Source organism: Coregonus clupeaformis, chromosome 27 (genome assembly GCF_020615455.1).
Source record: "Coregonus clupeaformis isolate EN_2021a chromosome 27, ASM2061545v1, whole genome shotgun sequence".
Classification (NCBI taxonomy): Eukaryota; Metazoa; Chordata; class Actinopteri; order Salmoniformes; family Salmonidae; genus Coregonus; species Coregonus clupeaformis.
In genome coordinates this window covers 13,980,175-14,007,748 of record NC_059218.1, presented here as the reverse complement: position 1 = coordinate 14,007,748, position 27,574 = coordinate 13,980,175, and the positions used below count along the sequence as shown (strand labels likewise).

The 27,574-nt window shown below is 41.0% G+C and overlaps 1 protein-coding gene across 3 annotated transcripts; it reads right to left on the bottom strand.

Moving 5' to 3' along the window:
* On the bottom strand, positions 1-25,814 carry LOC121541397 (talin-1-like). 3 transcript variants are annotated; one of them, XM_041850382.2, is made up of 9 exons: positions 25,579-25,814; positions 18,966-19,082; positions 16,927-17,112; positions 16,323-16,430; positions 10,839-10,901; positions 5,689-5,726; positions 5,167-5,265; positions 3,297-3,378; positions 1-1,540 (listed from the first exon to the last, which is right to left on the bottom strand). In XM_041850382.2, the coding sequence occupies exons 1-6, from the start codon at positions 25,603-25,605 to the stop codon at positions 5,712-5,714; spliced, it is 516 nt and encodes a 171-aa protein (XP_041706316.1). In that variant the 5' UTR covers positions 25,606-25,814; the 3' UTR covers positions 1-1,540; positions 3,297-3,378; positions 5,167-5,265; positions 5,689-5,711. The 3 variants fall into 3 exon arrangements, with proteins under 3 accessions (XP_041706316.1, XP_041706317.1, XP_041706315.1); XM_041850383.2 differs by lacking the exon at positions 5,167-5,265 and having other exon boundaries at positions 3,297-3,375; XM_041850381.1 differs by lacking the exons at positions 1-1,540; positions 3,297-3,378; positions 5,167-5,265; positions 5,689-5,726 and having other exon boundaries at positions 10,633-10,901.
* Between the last annotated feature and the right edge of the window lie 1,760 nt (positions 25,815-27,574).

The following is a 27,574-nucleotide window of genomic DNA, read 5'->3' as shown; positions in this document are numbered from 1 at the left end:
TGTTTGTAAAAGAGTGAATTTATATGACGTTGTGTTAAGTTAAACAAATGGATAAGTGCACTTGAAGATGGGAAAAGGTTAACAGTAAAAGAAAATACATATAGCAGGCACTTTTTGATGCATTGCATTGATATGTTGAATAGACAGAAGGTTGCAATGAGGCCTCTGACAATGTGAAATAGGCTGGGATTTCAGGGTAAATGATGGCTTTAAGAACAACATTGGATACATATCCTTTGTATACCATTGCCATCATAGGATTGTACTGTGACAAGAGAAATCACCCAAAAATATATTCTACATTTGTTTCAAAAAATCTACTGGTTACAGTTGGCTATTAGAGGCATATTACACAGTCTACATCTGATATAAAATGTAACCACTCAATAGCACCTGAAGGAACAGTCATTCATGATTAAAAACAAAGTATGGCTGTAAAACAAGAAACATCAGGTCCAGAATAACTGCCAAAGTCCATATGTTGACAAACAACTACTCACAGATATTTTATTAACATATACATTTAATAGAAGATACCATTTGTAATGCATTTCATGGCTTTTTGTTCATCTCTATGAATTGTTTAATCGCAAAGTAAATAATTCACCTCTGGTTCAAATTACAACAAAATGCAGTTAAACACCATTGGTTCAGATAAAAAGGAGCAGCCTCCCTGACAACCCACACATTCTCGTAAAACGGTGTCTTCTTTGGAATCTAACCAAAGCCACACACTAGTTTATGGCAAACACCTAGCTGAGCTCTGTGGTGTATGGTGACTGTCTTAAGATTTATTGTGGCCAGTTAAAATCATTGGTCAGTCAGGGACAGTATGACCTCAACACCTACCCGCTGAAGCCCACCTTTCGATGACTGCATTTTTATAATCCAAAAACAGAACACAGACACCTCCAAACAGATAGTTATTGTGCTCACTAAAATAATAGCGTTCTAGCTGTAAAGGCCAATATCATTTATTGGCAGGAGAATGTAAATGTACTTAGTAGAGGGTGAAGCCACAGTGAAAAAAAAAAAACAGCTAGCCTAAAGAATCTAAACGCTAAATGTATCACATAGAAACTATTCAAAGCAGTTACCTCAAGGACTTTCTTTTTTTTTGCATTATCCAAAAACAATCAGTGGCACTGTAATGCTATTGAAAGTGACAAATAAACTAAGATTATTTATTTTTAAAGACACCCTGATACAACTTTCACTTTTTACCCCTTTCATTTCTTTTTAATTATCTCGGCCCAATATTGATCCTCTTGAAGCGTAATACCGTTTAGTTTTCCTATTTTCGCTAATACGAGCCCAGGTGTAGGCCCTGAGCATCTAATTGGTCGTTGCTGTATATATGTGTACGTATATGTTTGTGTGTGTGTGTATGTATTTGTATGTTTCCTCACTGTTCCTGCCCGTCCTCCCTGAGCTCGGAGGGCAGGAACTTGTACTGCTGCTGTCGGATTGTGGCCAGCTTCTTCCTGGCCTCGTCCAGCTCCCTCTCCTTCCTCAGCATCTCCTCCTGGGCAGCAATAATCTAACAGACACAACGCAACTGGTTAACACACAGAATGCACCTTCCCACTGGGCACAGACATCAGTTCAATGTGTAGTTTTGATTTACATTTGGTTGAGTTGTCACTAACATGAATTCAATGTGAAATCAACAAAAATGTCACCATGTCATCGGATTTAGGTTAAACAAATTCCCTTACGTTGATGACTCTTTTCAAATCCAATTTGTTTTCCACGTTGATTCATCACATAGAATGTTTGGGTTAGAATGACATGGAAACAACGTTGATTCAACCAGTTTTTGGCCAGTGGGTTCTCTCATACATATACAGTGCCTTCAGAAAGTATTCATACCCCTCAACTTATTCTACATTTGGTTGTGTTACAGCCTGTATTCAAAACAGATTTTTTTCCCCCACGCACCCATCTACACACATTACCCCATAAAGACAAGGTGAAAATATGTTTTTAGACATTTTTGCAAATGTATTGAAAATGTAATTGAGAAATATCAAATTTACATAAGTATTCACACCTCTGAGTCAATACATGTGTCACGGTCGTTGAGAGACGGGTCAGACCAAGGTGCAGCGTGATATGCGTACATGTTTATTAGAATGAATAAACACTCGACAAAAACAACAAAAGCGACGTAACCGTGAAGGTCCTAAGGGCTATAACACCACAAGCCTAACAGGAACACAAGATCCCACAACTAATGTAGGCAACCAGGCTACCTAAGTATGATCCCCAATCAGAGACAATGAGCGACAGCTGCCTCTGATTGGGAATCACACCCGGCCAAACCTAGACATACACATACTAGATCTCTAACATACAATAAGATCACATGGATCTCAAACTGAAACTCACACCCTGACCCAACCAACAAGAGTTCTCTAGGTCAGGGCGTGACAACAACCACCTTTGGCAGCAATTACAGCTGAGTCTTTCTGGGTAAGTCTCTTAAGAGCCTTGCACACCTGGATTGTACAATATTTGCACATTATTGTTAAAAAAATTATTCAAGCTCTGTCAAGTTGGTTGTTAATCATTGCTTGACAGCCATTTTCAAGTCTTGCCATAGATTTTCAAGCAGATTTAAGTCAAAACTGTAACTAGGCCACTCAGGAACATTCAATGTTGTCTTGGTAAGCAACTCCAGTGTATATTTAGTCTTGTGTTTTAGGTTATTGTCCTGCTGAAAGGTTAATCTGTCTCCCAGTGTCTATTAGAAAGCAAACTGAACCAGGTTTTCCTCTAGGATTTTGGCTGTGCTTAGCTCTATTCCATTTTCCCCCATTTATTTAGGCTTGGCATAACACAGGGGTTGAATACTTATTGACTCAAGACATTTCAGCTTTTCATTTGTAATTATTTGTAAAAATGTGTAAAAACATAATGCCACTTTGACAATATGGGGTATTGTGTGAAGGCCAGTGACACAAAATCTCAATTTAATGCATTTTAAATTCAGGCTGTAATACAACAAAATGTGGAAAAAGTCTAGGAGTGTGAATACTTTCTGAAGGCACTAGATGAACACATAGGGACACTGAAACACAGGTACACACATAAACAAATAAAACATGCCTAGTATGTGATCTTTTAGAAAGGAATTCTGAATGTGAATTCGGGTGTCAGGTCCTAATATCTACTGGGCGGAAATAATCCTTCTAATCAGTTTTGTGTTCATCATGCATGGACATCAATAGGAGGTTTGTGCAAGAATTCAAGTGGCCCCTCATAGCTTATTCAAGTTGGCTCTCATTGCTTACCGGGGCCCACCATCTTGCTCTTGACCACCACAGCCTGCTCATCTCGGGCGTTGAAGGGTGCTTTCTGTGCCGCCTTCACCTGCTTACAGACATTCACATTTATGTGATATTCAGCACACTGTGTACAGGCATTTTAAAGACTCACTAGGTGAGTTTCATCACATTTCAATAAAAATTCATTCCAGACAGGATTTTAAAAAGCGAATTGGGCTCTCAAAGGGGTGTACAACATTGGCGACTAACTGAGGCATAGCTTTTGGTTAAGAACATGACTTCTCCACTCCTACCATTCATAAACAGTGGCCCCTGGAAAGGGAATGTCGGCCTCGGCCAGAGCTGGTGGAGAGAACAAAAACACTTGGCTCTCTCTTCAAGCTTGGGGATTGCTTTAAAGGGCAATAATGAGCTGTCCACTATAGTTCACTTGAAGCAAAACATTTGCTTCTCCGAGACTCACTTGGCAGCCCAGTACTAACAAGGAGACGTTTCTTTTTTTCTTTTGAGGCTTCGCTGAGAGAAAGAAGGCACCGTGCTGGCCAGGGCAGAGCTAGAGCCACCACTGCATTCCTTTCCAATTCCCTCTCCCTCTCCTTCTGATTTATCTCTATGGTCGGAATGTCACTGTTAGCTTAGCCCTGACATAAAACACAATGCTGGCCAACCCCGTCAGAGCCACAACAGCCGGCTGAGATAATGAGTGGGCTGGACATGCCAAGAGATGAGTTCGGATTCGTCTGCCATGTACCACGCTTCTGTCTATAACATGAGCTGGTCAGTATGTGTAGGTAATCCTTTCTAACGCGGCTTTTTTGGAAAGATATTACGTAGTAGAACTGCAAAAAGCCAAAGTGTAGCTCTCTGGTGGAATTAGAATATGATAGCTAAGGAGATGGAGAAAATTCTGGCGTTTGATTGCAAACATGCAGAGCGAGTCAAAAAGAGAACACACAGAAGGCTGTTGTATAAAACACATCTTCAAACTAAGGGCAACCATGGCATCCGTGACAGAGAGAGAGTCCATCCATGTATACAGGTAAAATAGTCTAGTTAGCTACATTGTCAGATATTACACATTTCTAATTTTGTCAGAAGGTTGTTTGTTTCATGTTAAAGCGTACTGTTAGCTAGCTAGCTAACGTTAGCTGGCTGGCTCGCTAGCTAACGTTACGTGTATGATCTGTGTAGTAATATTATTTGTATCTCAGAGCCATTTGCATTACTAGTTATAGCCTAATGTTAGCTAGCTAGCTAATATTGAACCTGGTTGGTTAGCTACCTGCAGATTCATGCAGGGTAGTAACGTTATGAGTTGGGATTATGGTTCATTGTTTAGCTAGCTAACTAGCTAGCTAGCTACATCTCTAAACAAAAGTCTCCACTATGCAAGTAACCATTTCAATAGAATATTCATGATGTCACTGTCGATAGACGTAGCTGGTAAATTCGCTCTGGCTATCTACTCCAATTTCAGTCAGAGCACTCTCGTCTGAGTGTGCCAGAGCGCAGAATAACTGATGAATTTACGAACGCTCAACACCCGTTGAATATGGCCGGTGTCAGTAAACGTTTGCAAAAAAGCGTAATTAAATTGTTGCCAGCAGCACAGTTACGGACACCAACACTCTGGATAACATAAAAACAGCCTAACCAGCTCTGCTAGGGTGAGTAAAATGGTCAGAGTGAGCTGTTCTCTCAAAAGTTGATCAACTTTCAAAGCAGAATTACTTTCCCATTGTTCCTCAACTGCAGTGTATGATATACAATTTTCTAGCTCTGAGTCTATACTTTTATGCAATGTAAAAAACACAATTACAGCACATTTGTCAGAATTTTGAAATCACAAACAGAAAAGTATTTACAGCCTTTTTACCTGTTTTTTTTGCACACCTATTCCAAACTTAACCCGCCAAGACAATGTGCTGTAGGACGTTGGTACCCAGCCAGGTGCTAATGCGTCTCTCTCTCCTCACTGAATTAATGAAAAATGGGCGATAATTGTGCACCATACTTCACAATTGAATTTAAATTAGGCCGAACTGAATCACAAGGAGGGTGAAGAGGTTAATTAAATTTAGAAAGACAAGCGGGAAACAAACGATGCCAGTCAGACTGCACAGCCCGCCCATCGAAACTACACCTAAACTATAACGAAATTTCACAGATAATAAGAGTTATAGACACGATTAATTTGGCAATAATCTGATGAGTGACAATATTAGGCCTATCAGTTGTCAAATTGTACATGAAGAGATGGGTGCATCTTGTAATTGACAGATGCAGGGAAAGGAGCATCACTTTATCAAGTCCTCCTTCAGAGTCACATGCAGGTAAAACATTTTGATTTCTACATAGTATCAGAAAGAGCATATTCTGCAGTTTCTATGACACTTACCTTTGTCAAATACCTCTCAAAATTCAAGAGGTGCAGCTCTATTTCCAAATGTAACAATTGGTCCAGCGTCGTCCAAGGTAGGGGAGGGTTTGGCCGGCAGGGATGTGGGTTTGTTTCCCACGGGGGTCCAGTATAAAAATTGTAAAAAAAAAAAAAATTTAAACATGTATGCATTCATTAACTGTAAGTCGCTCTGGATAAGAGCGTCTGCTAAATGACCTAAATGTAAATGTAAATGTGCTGTCCATGCATTCAGGATATGACCACTCGCGCTGAAGCATTGCTCTGGCTACTAAGCAAAAACTAGTAACATAATAAACTTTAATTTAGATATGCTATTTTGTCGTCAATGGATGAATGGGCGATAGAAACCAGATAGAAACTGATAATGGTGCATGTGACTTCAATGAACTGAATGATGAAGAGGGTGAAGAGGATGATTGAATTTGATTGATCTGAATGATGAGGGTGAAGAGGATGATTGAATTTAGAACAATAGTGTAATGATGATGAAGAATTGTGGGCGGTCTAATTATTTTATTATGAAAGGCTGGAAATGGTATATAATTTCCCCTCTGAGAGTCAAATCAGACACTGAGTACAACATACAATGTGTGTTGTTCACAATGGCAAGCCGAACCAAACGAATGGATGCACTGACAGCATTGCAAATGCTGCAGAATTTAGAGGAGTTGGAGTCGGATGGAGGATTGGATATTGAGCTTGAAATCAACATAGCTGATGAAGAGTCTTCATCTGATTCTGATGTTGACTTTGAGCCTCCGCCTCCGATGCCTGAGCCTCGCCGCAGAAAAACCAGAAAAGAGCCAAAATGAGACGGTGAGCCCAACTACCACGGTGAGACAGGAGTCTGGGAGGGATGACATGGTTTGGGTAGAAATTAGTGACGAGTTTATGTGAAATGCAGATGTTGCAGCACATCAGAGATTGTACTGTTGCTCATGCGCACAGAAAAGGAAACAGTACGTGGGACATGTCTATGGATGAACTCAAAGCATTTATTGCACTCTTGTATGTCCGAGCATGAATGTGGAGTCATTTTGGTCTAATAGGTATGGGGTGGACTTTTCCCGAGAGACCATGCCACGCAATTACTTCACAGAGATTATGCGGCACCTGCGGCAGGTGCACACGAAACAAGGCCCATGAAAACTGTCTGCAGTGCAACAGATTTGTTTGTGGGGCTTGCTCACACAAAGCCTCGAAGCTGTGTGCTGACTGTGGACCCGAAGTATGAAGAGAAGACGAGATTGATTTATGGGGCACAATACAGTGTCTGATATAAAAACAGTAATTTGTTGATTGTATCTAGTCATGAATTCCACAAATATTTATTTATGCAATTCATCCTTTACAATTGTTCATGCACTGGTGCTTTTGTTTAGGAATAAGGCAAATAATTTCACCTGTGCACCTGGCTGATTATATTATTATTATATTTTTTGTTTCTACATTGTCAAAAGAAGCTGTAACTGGACTTTATTAATTACTATAACTCTATTACTAACCAAATCTACAAATAAAGTTGATCAAATGGATTAAACTGTAATGTTTTCATTGTAAGGGAAACAAAAATAGGCTATAGGCCTACGATTTTTCTAGTACTTTAGAATTATACAAAGCATTTTCTTGACTCTACAGTGCCTTGCAAAAGTATTAATCCCCCTTGGTGTTTTTCCTATTTTGTTGCATTACAACCTGTCATTTAAATTGATTTTTATTTGGATTTCATGTAATGGACATACACAAAATAGTCCAAATTGGTAAAGTGAAATGAAAAAACGAACTTGCTTCAAAAAATAAATAACGGAAAAGTGGTGCGTGCATATGTATTCCCCCCCCTTTGCTATGAAGCCCCTAAATAAGATATGGTGCAACCAATTACCTTCAGAAGTCACATAATTAGTTAAATAAAGTCCACCTATGTGCAATCTAAGTGTCACATGATCTGTCACATGATCTCAGTATATATACACCAATTCTGAAAGGCCCCAGAGTCTGCAACACCACTAAGCAAGGGGCACCACCAAGCAAGCGGAACCATTAACTCAAAGGAGCTCTCCAAACAGGTCAGGGACAAAGGTGTGGAGAACTACAGATCAGGGTTGGGTTACAAAAAAATATCCAAAACGTTGAACATCCCACGGCGCACCATTACATCCATTATAAAAAATGGAAGGAATATGGCACCACAACAAACCTGCCAGGAGAGGGCCGCCCACCAAAACTCACGGACCAGGCAAGGAGGGCATTAATCAGAGAGGCAACAAAGACACCAAAGATAACCCTGCAGGAGCTGCAAAGCTCCACAGTGGAGATTGGAGTATCTGTCTATAGGACCACTTTAAGCCATACACTCCACAGAGCTGGGCTTTACGGAAAAGTGGCCAGAAAAAAGCCATTGCTTAAAGAAAAACATAAGCAAACACATTTGGTGTTTGCCAAAAGCCATGTGGGAGACTCCCCAAACATATGGAAGAAGGTACTCTGGTCAGATGAGACTAAAATTGAGCTTTTTGGCCATCAAGGAAAACGCTATGTCTGGCGCAATCCTAACACCTCTCATCACCCCGAGAACACCCCGAGAGCATCAGCAGGGACTGGAAACTGGTCAGAATTGAAGGAATGATGGATGGCGCTAAATACTGGGAAATTCTTGAGGGAAACCTGTGGGGGGGTGAATAGTTATGCACGCTCAAGTTCTGTTTTTTCGTCTTATTTCTTGTTTGTTTCACAATAAAAAATATTTAGCATCTTCAAAGTGGTAGGCATGTTGTGTAAATCAAATGATACAAACCCCCCAAAAATCCATTTTAATTCCAGGTTGTAAGGCAACAAAATAGGAAAAATGTCAAGGGAGTTGAATACTTTCGCAAGTCACTGTATATACTGAGATCATGTGACACTTAGATTGCACACAGGTGGACTTTATTTAACTAATTATGTGACTTCTGAAGGTAATTGGTTGCACCAGATCTTATTTAGGAGCTTCATAGCAAAGGGGGTGAATACATATACACGCACCACTTTTTTTTTTCTTTAGAATTTTTTGAAACAAGTTATTTTTTTCATTCCACTTCACCAATTTGGACTATTTTGTGTATGTCCATTACATGAAATCCAAATAAAAATCAATTTAAATGACAGGTTGTAATGCAACAAAATAGGAAAAACGCCAAGAGCGATGAATACTTTTGCAAGGCACTGTAATGGTCCATTCTAAATCAAAACAGATTTCACACATATATTATTTAGTATATTTAAAGACAAGTCTAAATCAAGAATAGTGACAATATTAGCCTATCACTTGTGAATTATATATTATCACTTGTGAATGATGCCCAGTTTAAGGCAAGAAACAATGCCTTTTTTTTGCGACTTTTTCTAATCATAGTCGCACACCTCATGTAGCCATAGGCCTATATGTTTTGATAAGGTTTGTATCACAACTAAAGTGGCCAAATGATTTCTTAAAATGAATCACATTCATCAGCTTTACAATGGGTGTACAGCCTAACTGGCATACATAAGCAGCGCGTGAGTTTCAAGATTGGGGAAGATCATTTTCACCATAGAAATGCACCTTTATAATAAAAGCATTACATGCATAATCGGATTTGCGGTCACTTTTGATAATGGTGTTTTCCCGCTAATGGAACATTCGCGCTCAAAGCCTACTGCCGTGTGTGCATTGCTGCACTTATAATGTGAAGAAATAGCCTAATAGTTTATCACATTTTAAGCTAAACGTTCTGATCTGTTGCGTCAGCCTGATTGTGTAAAAAAGTTGTTTTGATGCTAGTGGTTGTATTAATTTGGGATCTATCGCATCCCACAACTGTCCCAGACTATGTTTTAAATATTTATTTCTCGCACAGAACAGAATAGTTCAACTTTTGTACAATGGGGGATAGTAGATTGACATAGGCTAGTGCTTTTGCTGTTCATTAGGCCTACTTATCTTGTTGGCTGACGAAAAATAAATGTGGACAGTTCTTCCAATATCTTCAATATGCACCTCGGAATTGGATAAGGACACACGCAGTTGTGTCCCCGAAGTGGCTGTCTTCACTTGTAGCCTGTGAGAAAGACCCGATCACGTGATGGAGAGCCATGTGAGTGAGAGGTGCTTCGGAGCACGCAGCATGCAGGGAGAAGGGAACAACGGCCACAGGCCGCAAAAGGCATGGATTTTTTTAGGGTGCATTACGGCCACACAAATGGGATGCCGCCGGGAAATTCGAGGTATTATCAAGTCTTTGTCAAATTGTAAATGAGAGACTGTGTGTACAGCCTGCGCAAAAACACAAAGCAGAGCTCATGCCTTTCAAGCTACTTTTTCAATCATCATTAGTCGCATCATGCAGCCTTAAAATGTATTACAAATCTAAACATATAGCCCAATGTTTGTAGAACAACTAAAGTTACATTAATAACTCTAAATTAAGCATATAGGAGTACCTATTTCTTTGTTAACCACTCAACACAGAATAGCCACATGTATGCACTCCCTAAAATCATTTGGAGGAAATATCCTTTCTATTTTATTCAGCTTTGTTCAATTGTATTCTTCATACAATAAAATAATACCACGGAATTCTCATAAAATCTTGTCTGCTAAATGAACTAGCCACAGCCATATGGCATAGCCAGATAAGGACACCTCAGAGTATGCTTTTCTGTTCTTCTGAAATAGACTACATTTTCTTCATATCATGTTTCTTTAGACCTTTCTAAAATAAATAATGTATTTATTGTGAAGGTGTAGGCTATATTACATGGATTTATTAGACTTTTTTAAATGTAGATGTTCCAAAGGTCTGCATCAGTGGCTTGTAGGCTATGTGTGGAAGCCAGGAGATGCTAAATGTGTTTATGTTAATTAACAGTCAATTACCGTGAGACTGACAGTTATTTGCTTGACAATCACCGGCTGACGAAATTTCGTGACCGCCACAGCCCTAACCTCAGGTAACAAGTATGCCTCTATTATCAATTTACATGTAGAGGAAACGATGCCATCATAAATATGAATTAGTTATATTCCTTAGTCATGGTGCTATTTTAGGTTGTTTCTGATAATCCTTTTAATTATCATCTACTGGTTTAGGAATGAAAGTGACACTTACGGCTGAAATGAGACCTTGAGACCACTGTCCATCATCCACTGCAATGGCTGGGCAGGCACCAACCTGAGAGCACACAGCAAAAGAGAGCGTGAGAGTGTAAGCCAGTGCACACAGGCCTGGGGCACCCTGACTGTGTTGAATGACTACAGCATGAGCGACAGTTAGATGTTACTACCCAGAGGACAAAGCTGGGCAAAACTGGTTGAAAAGACGTCATAACGACATACTTACGAAAAGTTTCTGGTTGTAATGACATCATTTCAACCAGTTAATTGCTCGCTGGGTAGGCCCAAACTGTACTGATATCTCTGGAGCACTTACAGTTGAAGTCGGACGTTTACATAAAATTAGGTTTTTCAACCACTCCACACATTTCTTGTAAAGTAATTTTCCAACAATTGTTTACAGACAGATTATTTCACTTATAATTCACTGTCTCACAATTCTAGTGGGTCAGAAGTTTACATACACTAAGTTCACTGTGCCTTTAAACAGCTTGGAAAATTCCAGAAAATGATGTCATGGCTTTAGAAGCTTCTGATAGGCTAATTGACATCATTTGAGTCAATTGGAGGTGTACCTGTGGATGTATTTCAAGGCCTACCTTCAAACTCAGTGCCTCTTTGCTTGACATCATGGGAAAATCAAAAGAAATCAGCCAAGACCTCATAAAACATTTTGTAGACCTCCACAAGTCTGGTTCATCCTTGGGAGCAATTTCCAAACGCCTGAAGGTACCACATTCATCTGTACAAACAATAGTACGCAAGTATAAACACCATGGGACCACGCAGCCGTCATACCGCTCAGGAAGGAGACGCGTTCTGTCTCCTAGAAATGAACGTACTTTGGTGCGAAAAGTGTAAATAAATCCTAGAACAACAGCAAAGGGTTGTGAAGATGCTGGAGGAAACAGGTACAAAAGTATCTATATCCACAGTAAAACGAGTCCTATATTGACATAACCTGAAAGGCCGCTCAGCAAGGAAGAAGCCACTGCTCCAAAACCGCCATAAAAAAGCCAGACTACGGTTTGCAACTGCACATGGGGACAAAGATCGTACTTTTTGGAGAAATGTCCTCTGGTCTGATGAAACAAAAATTGAACTGTTTGGCCATAATAACCATCGTTATGTTTGGAGGAAAAAGGGGGACACTTGCAAGCCGAAGAACACCATCCCAACCGTGAAGCACGGGGGTGGCAGCATCATGCTGTGGTGGTGCTTTGCTGCAGGAGGGACTGGTGCACTTTAAAAAATAGATGGCGTCATGAGGAAGGACAATTATGTGGATATATTGAAGCATAACCTCAAGACATCAGTCAGGAAGTTAAAGCTTGGTCGCAAATGGGTCTTCCAAATGGACAATGACCCCAAGCATACTTCCAAAGTTGTGGCAAAATGGCTTAAGGACAACAAAGTCAAGGAATTGGAGTGGCCATCACAAAGCCCTGACGTCAATCCTATAGACAATTTGTGGGCAGAACTGAAAAAGTGTGTCCGAGCAAGGAGGCCTACAAACCTGACTCAGTTACACCAGCTCTGTCAGGAGGAATGGGCCAAAATTCACCCAACTTATTGTGGGAAGCTTGTGGAAGGCTACCGAAATGTTTGACCCAAGTGAAACAATTTAAAGGCAATGCTACCAAATACTAATTGAGTGTATGTAAACTTCTGACCCACTGTGAATGTGATGAAATAAATAAAAGCTGAAATAAATAATTCTCTACTATTATTCTGACATTTCACATTCTTAAAATAAAGTGGTGATCCTAACTGACCTAAGACAGGGAATTTTTACTAGGATTAAATGTCAGGAATTGTGAAAAACTGAGTTTAAATGTATTTGGCTAAGGTATGTAAGCTTCTGACTTCAACTGTACTGAACTGTAGATGGGCCTTAAGTCTAAACTGCATAGGGGATAATATAATGTTAACACCAGCTGTAAAGCCAGATAAGGAGATATAGTGTGGATCTGATCTAGGATGTGCTGAGGACAGTGTTCTTAGGGATGTGGAGGTGTAAGTATGATCCCAGGCACTCGTCGATGGAGCTCCACACTTGTACAGGTCAATCACGTGGCCTTACTCACCGGCTACATCATGACAGTCAACAGTGAGACCCAGAACATTGATGGAACATTGACAGGACATTAATAGAACATTGACAGAACATTGGTGGGGAAATGGAGGGGAAATTCATCAGGACCTTTCGGTTACACTTTAATGGACATTCAATTTCACAGTAAAAAGTATAAGCAAATACCAGGTGAGAATTTGTGCATGGAAATGGCTTGTAATGTGGTATCACCTTTATATCGTTTGATGCTACACTGGTTACATTTTCATTTATATCTACAGTAATAAACAACTTAGCCCTTTACACTAGTGGGAATTGGCCTATATGGATAGGGCTAAATTGAAATGTTTCTTACAGAAGAAATATGAAAATGCATACCCATGGTAACAATTGAAAAGGAACAGTTTGGAAATTATGGGAAAATGATTAGACCAAAGGTGAGGACAACAATTCACCTGACACCAAACATTACGCTATTGATTTTATGTGCATTTTACATTTACTGTACTTTTCGCTGCATTTGTTGATAATGAAATCTGAAAATACTCTGGATATATTCCGTAACATGTTAAGACTATTCCTGGAAAATGTGGGGTAGGTGCATCATAAGACAAAACAATTAGAAGGACTGATTGGTGTCTCCAAGTGACCACACACCTCTCCAAAGTGTGCACAGTTCCTAAATAATTTCAATGCACTTTTATGACTCAAAGAAGAGTCTTCAACCATAAGGTGTTTGTTTTTTAGCTCTCTTAGCTGTGCCATTGAGGAACTAGAGCAAGCACACTTGTAGTTGTTTTGTTTGGAACACAACCCTGCAGTCTGGGTCAGGTGGGCATCATTTAAAAGCTTGTTCTATTGACAACATGACCATATGATGTGTGATTTGAAGGAGTCAGGCGCAGGAGGGTAAATCACAGAATAACAGGATTTATTCCGGAATACAGAGTTACGCAGTAATGCGTCAAAACAGTCCAGTGCGCAAAACAGGCGCACTGGAACCAACAAGGCACACAGGGAAAATAACCTGGTGAAACAAAATACAAGGAGCTCAACCGAGCTTTACTATCCTCACAATAAACTATCACACACAAAGACAAGGGGGCAGAGGGAACATTTATACAGGTACTGATGAGGGGATATGAACCAGGTGTGTGTAATAAACAAGACAAAACAAATTGAATGGAATGATGAGATGAGGAGTGCCAGTGGCTAGAAGGCCGGTGACGACGAACGCCGAAGCCTGCCCGAACCAGGAGAGGAGGCAGACCAGCTAAGTTATAAAATACGATATTACAGCGTTAGGCTTTCACAATGCAATTCAGGGAAAGGAGTCATTCAGGTGAGTGTGTCGCAGCGAAATTTCTTCACAATAAACAAACTTTGGCTCATTCTGTTCAGAACAACACAGGGTATGACGTCATCTCGAACTGTACATCAAACATTGTGATCATAAATGTTGACACTGTATATGACATGAGTTTTATGATATGGAAATGTGAAGTGCACATTTGGTGTTTGGCTTGCTTGTACGACATCAAAGCGGTATTTATTATAATCCTCAACGTCTCACCTTTCAAAATACATAGAGTCCTCTTAATTTACAGCATCTCCCTCCCTCAGACAACAAACAAATGTCACGTTCGTCTAATGACGGGACAGACCAAGGCGCAGCGTGATATACGTACATGTTTATTAAACCAATAAACACTCGACAAAACAATAAACGAAACGAAACGTGAAGTCCAAGGTAGCACACACAACATACCTTACAAGGAACAAGATCCCACAACTCAATAGTGCCCATAGGCTGCCTAAGTATGGTCCCCAATCAGAGACAACGAGCGACAGCTGCCTCTGATTGGGAACCACACCGGACAACATAGATTCACACATACTAGAATATACAACATAGAACATACACAACATAGAATATACACACCCTGACTCACCATATAAGAGTCCCCTGAGTCAGGGCGTGACAACAAATTGCAAAAGCTGCCCAATTTGCGGGAGTGATGTGGGCAACTTCTTGTCCCGCGAGGTGCTCAAGTTCAGAATGGCTCAGTCAAAACCCATACTGCGCTGTGAAATGCAATAACCAGAGCTCTGACAGCATGTATAGCTTGTTACTGTAAAGCCGCTGCGTTTCAATTTAGGCATTTATCAGTGCCCAAATTTGTCATTTTCTACCCGTATACGGGTACGAGTGTAAAGGGTTAATCAGGGCGGAATCCTATCTTGAGATCTGTGCATGTGACAACATTTTTCAGAAATCTCCCATTGACATCAATGCATGATTTACATGAAAGTCTGAGTAAGTCAAAGTCCAAGTAAGCGCACAAATCTCAAGTTATGATTTGTCCCTTTATATATTCATTTTGCAACAAGCAATTTGACAGTTCTCAAATATGTTTACAATATCCCTGCACCCTGAGGAGTCCCTTGATGATTAGTTCCTGAGTGGAATCCCGGAGCGCTGGTGGTCACCAGGGAAACCTAATCCCTGGTGGACATGTTAACGGATACTGCTTCCATCCCAAACGAGGGACATTTCTACACGCTGTCTCTAAAATGGACATGACTGGTGCTTAACACCTAGCTCTCCATGCGCAGCAATTAGACCAGTACACCTCTCATTGAGAGTCTCAGACTGGGGGTGTTGAGCAGGAATAGGGATGTTGAGATTATACGTGACCTCTGACATTGGGAGTGGGTGGAGGGGCTACGAGTTGGTTTTCTTTAAAGATAAATTAACTTTTTATGTCCCATTGTACCAGATATACCATAATTCACTTGGTAAATTAATCTGTGTGTGTGTGGGTGGGGTTATTTGGTGGTTGTGTGTCTTGGCGACACCCCTTGAGACAATATTGACACTCTTTGCCCAGTTACGGGGGCAGAGGGGCAGGTCTGGTATTTTGGGAGCTACACGTCATGCTGTAGGAAAGCTGTGGTTGGATCCTCTGTCTAATCCAGAGCGGATTCTTTCCTTTCAGGGGGGGTTGCTAAATCTGAACCTATGCTAATTCAGATACTATGCAGTTTCAATTGGTGACTCCCCCCTCTAGCTATGCTGTCTTTGGTGTTGACATAGAAATAAAAGTACTAGAGCGGACATTCCTATTCAAGTTAACGTTTCATGATGCGTGGGACTGGCGGCCATTTTGAGTAATTCTATTTCTATACGTGTTACCCTGTCACATTATGTTGTTTGACTGGCAAAAATTGGAAAGAAATTAGATAAGAGGAGAAAAGACCATACAATAGAGTGGGCACTGAGAATGATAGAAAGATAACTAATTATGTCACCCTCTGCAGCTTATTAAACTTCCTGAAAAACAGTGACCATTTCTTACTGCTGATCGTAAATAATATTAAAATAAGAGAAAAATACATTCTTACCACTAGCACATGCTCCAGCAGGCCCAGGTAACCCACAGCACACTCGTTGCCATAGCGCAGGGCCCTGCTCTGCACTTCCTTGCTGACCTCGGGGTGGTAGGCGGCTTGCTGTGGAGACAACAGAGACACACATTAGTATGGGATATGTAGGTGTGTTGCACTACTACTGTAGATAACATTGTGTTTTTGTTAGTTGTATTCCTAAGTATTCATTTTGATAATTACACAAAAGGTATTAATTAGAGAGCTCGTCATTCCAAACGATAACGAAGCATTGACAGCTACAGTACATGATAACTACAGAGGTCTTGACAACAAAAATGGAGACTGAAATGTTGCTGAAAGTTATCAAAAAACATGAGTGCTTAAACAAACTTAAAAGATACACCAACAACCTTTTCCATTAGCATTTCCAAGGTATCAGAATACTCCACCTAAAAGTAATAATGCCATTTAACTGCTAATATAAAACACTGAATGGTTGACTCAAGGTTGCTGCAGGTTGTCAAGGCGTTACGCTCCAAGGACCTAGCGAAGATGAGTGAGTGAGTTGTCTCAAGGTACTCTGAAGGCTATCTAAGGGTTGTCTTGACTCCTTTCTGACCTTGCACGAGTGCAGCATGTCGGCGATGGCCCTCCTGCTCAGGTTGGCCGTGGCCATGACGTCCTCCTGGCGACATGAGTTCCCAGCAGCAACTGCTTTAGTCGTTGCCAGGGTAATGCCTTTGGTCACGCGGATAAAATCCTCGGGAGTGGACGTCTTGAGGGGAGGATCACCAAAGCTGAACACCTAAGAGAGAAAAAGTAATTATTTTGTTCTTGGAGGTTATTATCAACTTCCTGTGGTAATTACATCTACTGACAAAAAACTACATCAACTGATATAAAAACATTTCATATCGTGTGTATGATGTCTTATGTCATTGAGGTTACTTGGGTTACCTGTGAGGTGAAAATCACATGTACATCTAAAAATGTACAATAAAGTTACATTCTATTATAGTATTCTCAAATGAACGCTGGTTGATTTTGAGTTGAAACAAATATGTTTCTGCTATAAGTGACATCTTAAAGAGACTTGTCCTCTGTGACGGTATACAGTCGTGGTCAAAAGTTTTGAGAATGACACAAATACCAATTTTCACAAAGTCTGCAGCCTCAGTTTTGGTGATGGCAATTTGCATATACTCCAGAATGTCATGAAGAGTGATCAGATGAATTGCAATTAATTGCAAAGTCCCTCTTTGCCATGAAAATGAACTTAATCCCCCAAAAACATTTCCACTGCATTTCAGCCCTGCCACAAAAGGACCAGCTGCCATCATGTCAGTGATTCTCTCGTTAACACAGGTGAGAGTGTTGACGAGGACAAGACTGGAGATCACTCTGTCATGCTGATTGAGTTAGAATAACAGACTGGAAGCTTTAAAAGGAGGGTGGTGCTTGAAATCATTGTTCTTCCTCTGTTAACTATGGTTACATGCAAGGAAACACGTGCCGTCATCATTGCTTTGCACAAAAAGGGCTTCACAGGTAAGGATATTGCTGCTAGTAAGATTGCACCTAAATCAACAATTTATCCGATCATCAACAACTTCAAGGAGAGAGGTTCAATTGTTGTGAAGAAGGCGTCAGGGCGCCCAAGAAAGTCCAGCAAGCACCAGGACCGTCTCCTAAAGTTGATTCGGCTGCGGGATCGGGGCACCACCAGTGCAGAGCTTGCTCAGGAATGGCAGCAGGCAGGTGTGAAGGGCAGCAAAGAAGCCACTTCTCTCCAGGAAAAACATCAGGGACAGACTGATATTCTGCAAAAAGGTACAGGGATTGGACTGCTGAAGACTGTTTGTTTGGGGCATCCGGAAAACACCTTGTCCGGAGAAGACAAGGTGAGCGCTACCATCAGTCCTGTGTCATGCCAACAGTAAAACATCCTGAGACCATTCATGTGTGGGGTTGCTTCTCAGCCAAGGGAGTGGGCTCACTCACATTTTTGCCTAAGAACACAGCCATGAATAAAGAATGGTACCAACACATCCTCTGAGAGCAACTTCTCCCAACCATCCAAGAACAGTTTGGTGACGACCAATGCCTTTTCCAGCATGATGGAGCACCTTGCCATAAGGCAAAAGTGATAACTAATTGGTTCGGGGAACAAAACATCAACATTTTGGGTCCATGGCCAGGAAACTCCCCAGACCTTAATCCCATTGAGAACTTGTGGTCGATCCTCAAGAGGCGGGTGGACAAACAAAAACCCACAGATTCTGACAAACTCCAAGCATTGATTATGCAAGAATGGGCTGCCATCAGTCAGGATGTGGCCCAGAAGTTAATTGACAGCATGCCAGGGCGGATTGCAGAGGTCTTGAAAAAGAAGGGTCAACACTGCAAATATTGACTCTTTGCATAAACTTAATGTAATTGTCAATAAAAGCCTTTGACACTTATGGAATGCTTGTAATTATACTTGAGTATACCATAGTAACATCTGACAAAAATATCTCATAACTGAAGCAGCGAACTTTGTGAAGACCAATACTTGTGTCATTCTCAAAACGTTTGACCACGACTGTATAATTAGAATTACAGAACAGTGACTTGAATTAGAATTCTAGTAATTCTATGTATGCCACTGCCACTCACAGCCAGTTCCTGTTTGATGTGTTCGATAGTGGCCTCCAGCCCCCGTGTGCCCTTGGTGGCCTCGTCTTCCACCGCCTTCACAGTCTTCAGGAGCGACGTCACATTGGTCATCATCACCTGGGGCACGAGCGGACAGACGTAGAGGTATTATTTCTACACTGAACAAAAAATATAAAAAGCAACATGTAAAGTGTTGGTCCCATGTTTCATGAGCTGAAATAAATGATCCCAGAAATGTTCCATACGAACAAAAAGCTTATTTCTCTAAAATGTTTGTCCCTTGTAGCTCAGTTGGTAGAGCATGGCGATTGCAACGCCAGGGTTGTGGGTTCGTTTCCAGTATGAAAATGTATGCACTCACTAACTGTAAGTCGCTCTGGATAAGAGCGTCTGCTAAATGACTAAAAATGTAAATGTAATCCCTGTTAGTGAGCATTTCTCCTTTGCCAAAATAATCCATCCCCCCCTGACAGTGTGGCTTATCAAGAAGCTGATTAAACAGCATGATCATTACACAGGTGCACATTGTGCTGGGGACAATAAAAGGCCACTCTAAAATGTGCAGTTTTGTCACACAACACAATGCCACAGATGTCTCAAGTTTTGAGGGAGCATGCATGGCAGTGGGGTTATGGTATGGGCAGGCATAATGTATGGGCAGGCATAAGGTATGGGCAGGCATAAGGTATGGGCAGGCATGGTATGGTATGGGCAGGCATAAGCTACAGACAACGAACACATTTGCATTTTATCTATGGCAATTTTAATGCACAGAAATACCTTGACGAGATCCTGAGGTCCATTGTCAGGCCCATTACATTTAAGGTACACTACATGACCAAAAGTATGTGGACACCTGCTCGTCGAACATCCGAACATATGGAGTTGGTCCCCCTTTTGCTGCTATAACAGCCTCCACTCTTCTGGGAAGGCTTTCCACTAGATGTTGGAACATTGCTGCGGTAACTTGCTTCCATTTAGCCACAAGAGCATTAGTGAGGTCGGGCACTGATGTTGGGCGATTAGGCCTGGCTCGCAGTCGCTGTTGCAATTCATCCCAGAGGTGTTCGATGGAGTTGAGGTCAAGGCTCTGTGCAGGTCAGTCAAGTTCTTCCACACCGATCTCAACAAACCATTTCTGTATGGACCTCGCTTTGTGCACAGGGGCATTGTCATGCTGCCTTCCCCAAACTGTTGCCACAAAGTTGGAAGCACAGAATAGTCTAGAATGTCATTGTATGCTGTAGAGTTAAGATTTCCATTCACTAGAACTAAGGGGCCTAGCCCAAACCATGAAAAACAGCCCCAAACCATTATTCCTCCGCCACCAAACTTTAAAGTTGCCACTATGCATTGGGGCAGGTAGGTAGCATTCTCCTGGCATCTGCCAAACCCAGATTCGTCCATCAGACTGCCAGATGGTGAAGCGTGATTCATCACTCCAGAGAAGGAGTTTCAGCTGCTCCAGAGTCCAATGGCGGCGAGCTTTACACCACTCCAGCCAACACTTGGCATTGTTCATGGTGATCTTAGGCTTGTGTGCGGCTGCTCTGCCATGGAAACTCATTTCATGAAGCTCCCGACGAACAGTTTTTGTTCTGATGTTGCTTCCAGAAGCAGTTGGGAATTCGGTAGTGAGTGTTGTAACCGTGGATAGACAATTTTTACGCGCTACACGCTTCAGCACTCAGTGGTCCCGTTCTGTGCGCTTGTGTGGCCTACCACTTCGCGGCTGAGCCGTGTGGCCTACCACTTCGTGGCTCCTAGACATTTTCACTTCACAATAACAGTACTTACAGTTGAATGGGGCAGCTCTAGCATGGCAGAAATTTGATAAACTGACTTGTTGGAACGGTGGCATCCTATGACGGTGCCACGTTGAAAGTCACTGAGCTCTTCAGTAAGGCCATTCTACTACCAATGTTTGTCTATGGAGATTGCATGGCTGTGTGCTCAATTTTATGCACCTGTCAGCAACGGGTGTGGCTGAAATAGCCAAATCCAATAATTTGAAGGGGTGTCCACATACTTTCGTATCTACAGTGGGGAAAAAAAGTATTTAGTCAGCCATCAATTGTGCAAGTTCTCCCACTTAAAAAGATGAGAGAGGCCTGTAATTTTCATCATAGGTACACGTCAACTATGACAGACAAAATGAGAAAAGAAAATCCAGAAAATCACATTGTAGGATGTTTAATGAATTTATTTGCAAATTATGGTGGAAAATAAGTATTTGGTCAATAACAAAAGTTTCTCAATACTTTGTTATATACCCTTTGTTGGCAATGACACAGGTCAAACGTTTTCTGTAAGTCTTCACAAGGTTTTCACATACTGTTGCTGGTATTTTGGCCCATTCCTCCATGCAGATCTCCTCTAGAGCAGAGATGTTTTGGGGCTGTCGCTGGGCAACACGGACTTTCAACTCCCTCCAAAGATTTTCTATGGGGTTGAGATCTGGAGACTGGCTAGGCCACTCCAGGACCTTGAAATGCTTCTTACGAAGCCACTCCTTCGTTGCCCGGGCGGTGTGTTTGGGATCATTGTCATGCTGAAAGACCCAGCCACGTTTCATCTTCAATGCCCTTGCTGATGGAAGGAGGTTTTCACTCAAAATCTCACGATACATGGCCTCATTCATTCTTTCCTTTACATGGATCAGTCGTCCTGGTCCCTTTGCAGAAAAACAGCCCCAAAGCATGATGTTTCCACCCCCATGCTTCACAAAAAAAAAAAAAAGTTCTATTTTGGTTTCATCTGACCATATGACATTCTCCCAATCCTCTTCTGGATCATCCAAATGCACTCTAGCAAACTTCAGACGGGCCTGGACATGTACTGGCTTAAGCAGGGGGACACGTCTCGCACTGCAGGATTTGAGTCCCTGGCGGCGTAGTGTGTTACTGATGGTAGGCTTTGTTACTTTGGTCCCAGCTCTCTGCAGGTCATTCACTAGGTCCCCCCCGTGTGGTTCTGGGATTTTTTGCTCACCGTTCTTGTGATCATTTTGACCCCACGAGGTGAGATCTTGCGTGGAGCCCCAGATCGAGGGAGATTATCAGTGGTCTTGTATGTCTTCCATTTCCTAATAATTGCTCCCACAGTTGATTTCTTCAAACCAAGCTGCTTACCTATTGCAGATTCAGTCTTCCCAGCCTGGTGCAGGTCTACAATTTTGTTTCTGGTGTCCTTTGACAGCTCTTTGGTCTTGGCCATAGTGGAGTTTGGAGTGTGACTGTTTGAGGTTGTGGACAGGTGTCTTTTATACTGATAACAAGTTCAAACAGGTGCCATTAATACAGGTAACGAGTGGAGGACAGAGGAGCCTCTTAAAGAAGAAGTTACAGGTCTGTGAGAGCCAGAAATCTTGCTTGTTTGTAGGTGACCAAATACTTATTTTCCACCATAATTTGCAAATAAATTCATAAAAAATCCTACAATGTGATTTTCTGGAGAAAAAAAATCTCATTTTGTCTGTCATAGTTGACGTGTACCTATGATGAAAATTACAGGCCTCTCTCATCTTTTTAAGTGGGAGAACTTGCACAATTGGTGGCTGACTAAATACTTTTTTCCCCCACTGTATAGTGTATCTGTGACCAAGATATGCATATCTGTATTCCCAGTCATGTGAAATCCATAGATTAGGGTCTAATGAATTTATTTCAATTGACTGATTTCCTCATATGAACTGTAACTCAGTAAAATCTTTGAAATTGTTACATGCTATGTTTATATTTTAGTTCAGTATATGTGGGTGATTCTCATGAAACCAACTAAAACTATGTCTGTAATGAATTCTGCTATATAGCCTCTACAAAAAACGTAAATAATTGACTATCATATTAAGGCTCAACATGCTTGGTACCTGGCTCTGTTCTGGGCTTATATCTTATTTTTGTGTTTTTTAAATAAAATGATTACTCAAATTCTCATAACCGTAATGCGTCCGGGTCAATTTTGTAGGACTTTACATGCATTTAATTTATAAAAATTACTAACATATTTAATTGAAACCAATGAAATATCGTTTAAAGTGGTACATACTCAAAGACAGTTATCATTTCTGGGTATTCACATTACAAACGACTTATATTTCTGACAAAAACTATGTGTCCGAGCATGTGTTTCTCATTACCGTAGCATTTCTTCAAGTTCCTGAAAAAAGTACAGTGCTTTTTTAACTACTATTAGCAACCTGTATTAGTGGTCCTCTGTAGCTCAGTTGGTAGAGCACGGAGCTTGTAACGCCAGGGTAGTGGGTTCGATCCCCGGGACCAGCCATACACAAAAAATTTATGCACGCATGACTGTAAGTCGCTTTGGATAAAAGCGTCTGCTAAATGGCATATTATATTATTATTATTATTATATTAGAGCTAATGTTTGCTTTGCCCTAGCTAGTGCATTTAGTTAAATGGCATTTAGCAAGCCAGCTAGCTAGTTAGCAATTAGCATGAGAGATTAGCATTATTTTAGGCACTGGTTGTAACACTGTAGTTAGCCTACACTAGTAACACTGTAATCATGTTATTGCATTGTAATTGCATACTAATGGAGTTTCGCTGTTTATGTAATTACACAAGAGGAATAGGGAGGACTGATAGCCACTCAAAAAAGAGAGTGGCAATCATGGAATGTAATTTGATTAATTTCCATATTTCACAGGTATCAAAAACGAAAGAGAAACTTAAGTCTGTGTCCCAAAGAACACAAAAAACATGTAAATATAAAATGTAAATCAAAAATAAATTTTTTATGAAATATTGTTGTAATAAGTATTCTGTATCTTAGGCAATCAAAAACATTTGCACACTTTTCACCTTTGCTATGTTTTTTTCTAACTTTACAATTGTTAAAGTAATTAGATTGTTTGTGCATGGTCTTGGAAAATGTTTTAAAAAATCATTACATCTGAACAGTTAAGATGATTAATTTACCATAGACAATAATTTGACATGGTATTTTATCCATCACAAAATAAACATTTTTTTGTCTTTATCTTTTCAAAATTTACCAAGAGTAATACCAAGTTTGTGAGAATCACCCATGTGAAAGAGTTGAGGGACAGACAGTTAGGTCTTATTTCTGTTCCTCAGTCTCTTGGAGCAGAGCTTTTCTTCCCCTTAAAGTCCAGAGCTCTCTACCACACTGGTGTATTCTCAGTCAGGTATGGTGTATGGTAGATCTAGAGCCTAATTGTATGTCAAAAAGGTATATTTCTCAGCATAGGTTACCATACCTCTATACCTGTTCAATTGTAATTTTAATTAATGATACACATTGATTTTTAAAAGAAAATGATGCTTTAGGAGTTTAGTCCCCACAAGGATAGTAAAACAAGGAAAGATTCCGGTATACTTAAGGGGATGCTCCCCCATGGGACACACTCTTTTCACGCCATTTCGCCCGGTGGGCGGTGTTATACGCCACGGTGGGCGTGGATTTCAAAGTGCAAGGACTGTCTGATGCGCGTCCACATTCAACCGAGAACCCTCCGCCTAGGACCTCATTCATAACTTCTTAACCGACATCCATATGGTGGGTTTCTACTTTCATATTAGTACATCAATTTTGCTTTATTTGAATTGACGATAGCTAGCTATCTACTGGCTGGACCAGTTTTCCCAAAAGTGAACGATGTGTAACGTCAAGTTTTTCTTCCTAGCCAACCAACAATGTTAATGAATGCTGCTATCAAGCCAATCTACTAGACTTAGGCTACTGAATGATATATATGAAACTGATCATGACTAGATTTAATCTAATTTCACTGCGATTGGTTAGTCAAAATGCAATAATACCTGTATACTGTCAATCACTGCGCTCATATCAGAATAACTGAGCGTAGCCTACCCTTTTCCCAGTGACTGATGTGATCATGTAAACTCCTGATTATATTGTAAATGTCTCACAGTTAGCATACTTTATTTTACTGGTGTTCTAAGCAATCTAAAAGTTGATGAAGTGCTCTCTCTCTCTCTCAGAATATGAATTTGGTATCCGTGTTACTGGGTTCATTAAAAACTTTGCGTGAATGATATCTCTCAACTTGAAACAATGCGAAATCCGAATACAAAATCATTTGTTTAGCTAGTTCTATTCTGTGGCTTCATGAAATAGCAAACATAACGTGAATTCAGCGATGACATTTGTTTAACAAGACAAATCTATGGGCATGACGCTTCTGTGTGTGTGTGTGTGTGTGTGTGTGTGTGAGAGAGTGTGTGTGAGAGTGTGTGTGAGATAGGTGCCATCCCCCTTTCATGTAAAGTGCTTTAAATAATTGGAAAAGTGCTATCTATAAGCGCAATTCATTTTCATTGTATACTGTATATGGGGGAGACAGGAGTTTATTTTAGAAACCCAATACATGTGTGTGACATCACAGCCTTAGTGGCAGTTCTGCGCTACAGTGGACTATTTTATAAATGTATTTTTCAAGTTTTATTGAAAGAGAGACAGAATTTAAGATGAAACAGATAGAGGGAACATAGTGTGAAGACCAGTGGGGCCGGGATTCGATCCAACGAAGGCAGTGGATGGCATATGTGCAGAGGGCAGCAGCCTTAACCGCTCAACCAACCTTAGGCCCAGAAGGGGACTATTTTACCTTGGCAGAGTTTTTCAGCTGCAGCATGGCGGGGTTGTTGTGAGGCTTGCCTGCCGCTGCCTTGGTGGCACTGATGAGGTCACCCAGAACCTTGGCCACGTCTTTGACTGCATTGATCAGGACCACCTACAGAGGGCACACCAGAAGGAAAAAAAAATGTGTGGAGGTTCAGAGTGGTGAGACGATGACATATACTGGTTGGTAACGCACACACACACACGCACACACACACATACTTATGGGCACACACACACACGTATGCGCACGCACACATGCACGTATGCGCGCACACACTCGCACATACACACAAGCGCACACACACGTATGCGCGCACACATACACACACACAAACACCTTTGAAGCGAGTGATGGAATGGGATGGTAAGGGATTTCCACGTCATTCACAGGTAATAGTGAAACTGACCAAAAATTGCACAAGTGTCTAATCTTACCAATAACAAACTTGATGGAAAAGTACAACAATTAAAAGCAGTTACATTTTGATTACTATAAATAGTCATGATAAAGGTGGGACCACTAGACTAGACAATTTGTTCCCTCTCACCAAATGACTACACAACTCAGTATGAGCCAATCAAACCCAATCCAATCGAAGCTGTACAAAGCGAGGGTGGCTGGTTAGTCAGAGGCCGACAGCAAATAAACGTAAACGTTTAAAATGCTGTAAGTTAGAGAGATGAGAGCACACCCTTCAAAACCATCAGAATGAACAGACTGCACAAATGCCTAGAGGGTGGTTTTTTATTTTATAATGCAGGGCTAGCTGACTTTTTAAACAGGAAGCTCATATGCTGATGTGGCACTTTTGGCAACTTAATACACAATGGTGGTTTCTCTTATCTTTTTATGCTTAGGCATAGAAACCATGATAAGGAATTCAATAGAGAACCCTTAATTACTTAATCTGAAGTATGAAGTCCACCACAGTTCAAAACTCAAACTCAATTTGTTTATTGCAGGTGTGAGGCATTTGGTGGTTAATGTAGCTTTTGAAGGGTGGGGCATAGAGAGCATTATCATCAACTCAAGACACACACTGCAGGCTGATACATTGGCACCCCCTGCCGCTACATACAGCAAAAGCACTAAAGCAGGGCTCTCTAACGCCGGTCATGAAGAGCTACTGTGCGTGCAAGCTTTCGATACAGCCCTGCAGTAACACTGAAGACCATGATTAGTTGATTATTTGAATCTGGGCCCATATCCACAAAGTCTCTCAGAGTAGGAGTGCTGATCTAGGACCAGTTTTGCCTTTTGTATCATAATGCATACGATTATGTGGACAGATCCTAGATCAGCACTCCTACTCTGAGACACTTTGTGGATACTGGCCGAATAAATGCCTGAACATTCAGTAGCTCTCCAGGACCGAAGTTGGGGAACAGAATTAATGGACCTCATCGCGTCACGGTCGGACCAAGCACACCCAATCACAACCACAACACAACCACATATTTGGAGTCTGTAGTAGTGTAGTGTACAAACTAGAACATATGGGCTCACCAAAGAGCACAGACAGACAGAAGACAGTTTGAGTCAGTTCATATGACAAGGGAGTAGAGTACCAAATCCATACAGAGATCGGGCCCTTGGGAAGAAAAAATGACCTCTTCCATAAGAGTGAAGAGAGGAAAGAAAACGTGATTGTGTACTAATGTGATATTTGTACTATAGTCATGTCAAGTGTGGTCTATGTGTTTCACTTCAATGCTTTGACAAAGGCCGGTAGCCCAAGAACATAAACTACCGTTCAAAAGTTTGGGGTCACTTAGAAATGTCCTTGTTTTCGAAAGAAAAGCAATTTTTGTGTCCATTAAAATAACATCAAATTGATCAGAAATACAGTGTAGACATTGTTAATGTTGTAAATGGATATGGTAGCTGGAAACTGATGATTTTTTATGGAATATCTACATAGGCGTACAGAGGCCCATTATCAGCAACCATCAGTCCTGTGTTCCAATGGCACGTTTGC

Excerpts from the sequence above, each read along its gene's own strand:
- LOC121541397 (XM_041850381.1), bottom strand. The coding sequence starts at position 25,605 with ATGCTGCAGCTGAAAAACTCTGCCAAG. Across the intron at positions 17,113-18,965 it reads ACATCAAACAGGAACTGGCT|GTGTTCAGCTTTGGTGATCC; the intron begins GTGAGTGGCAGT and ends TTTCTCTCTTAG. Across the intron at positions 10,902-16,322 it reads TGCTGGAGCATGTGCTAGTG|GTTGGTGCCTGCCCAGCCAT; the intron begins GTAAGAATGTAT and ends GTGTGCTCTCAG.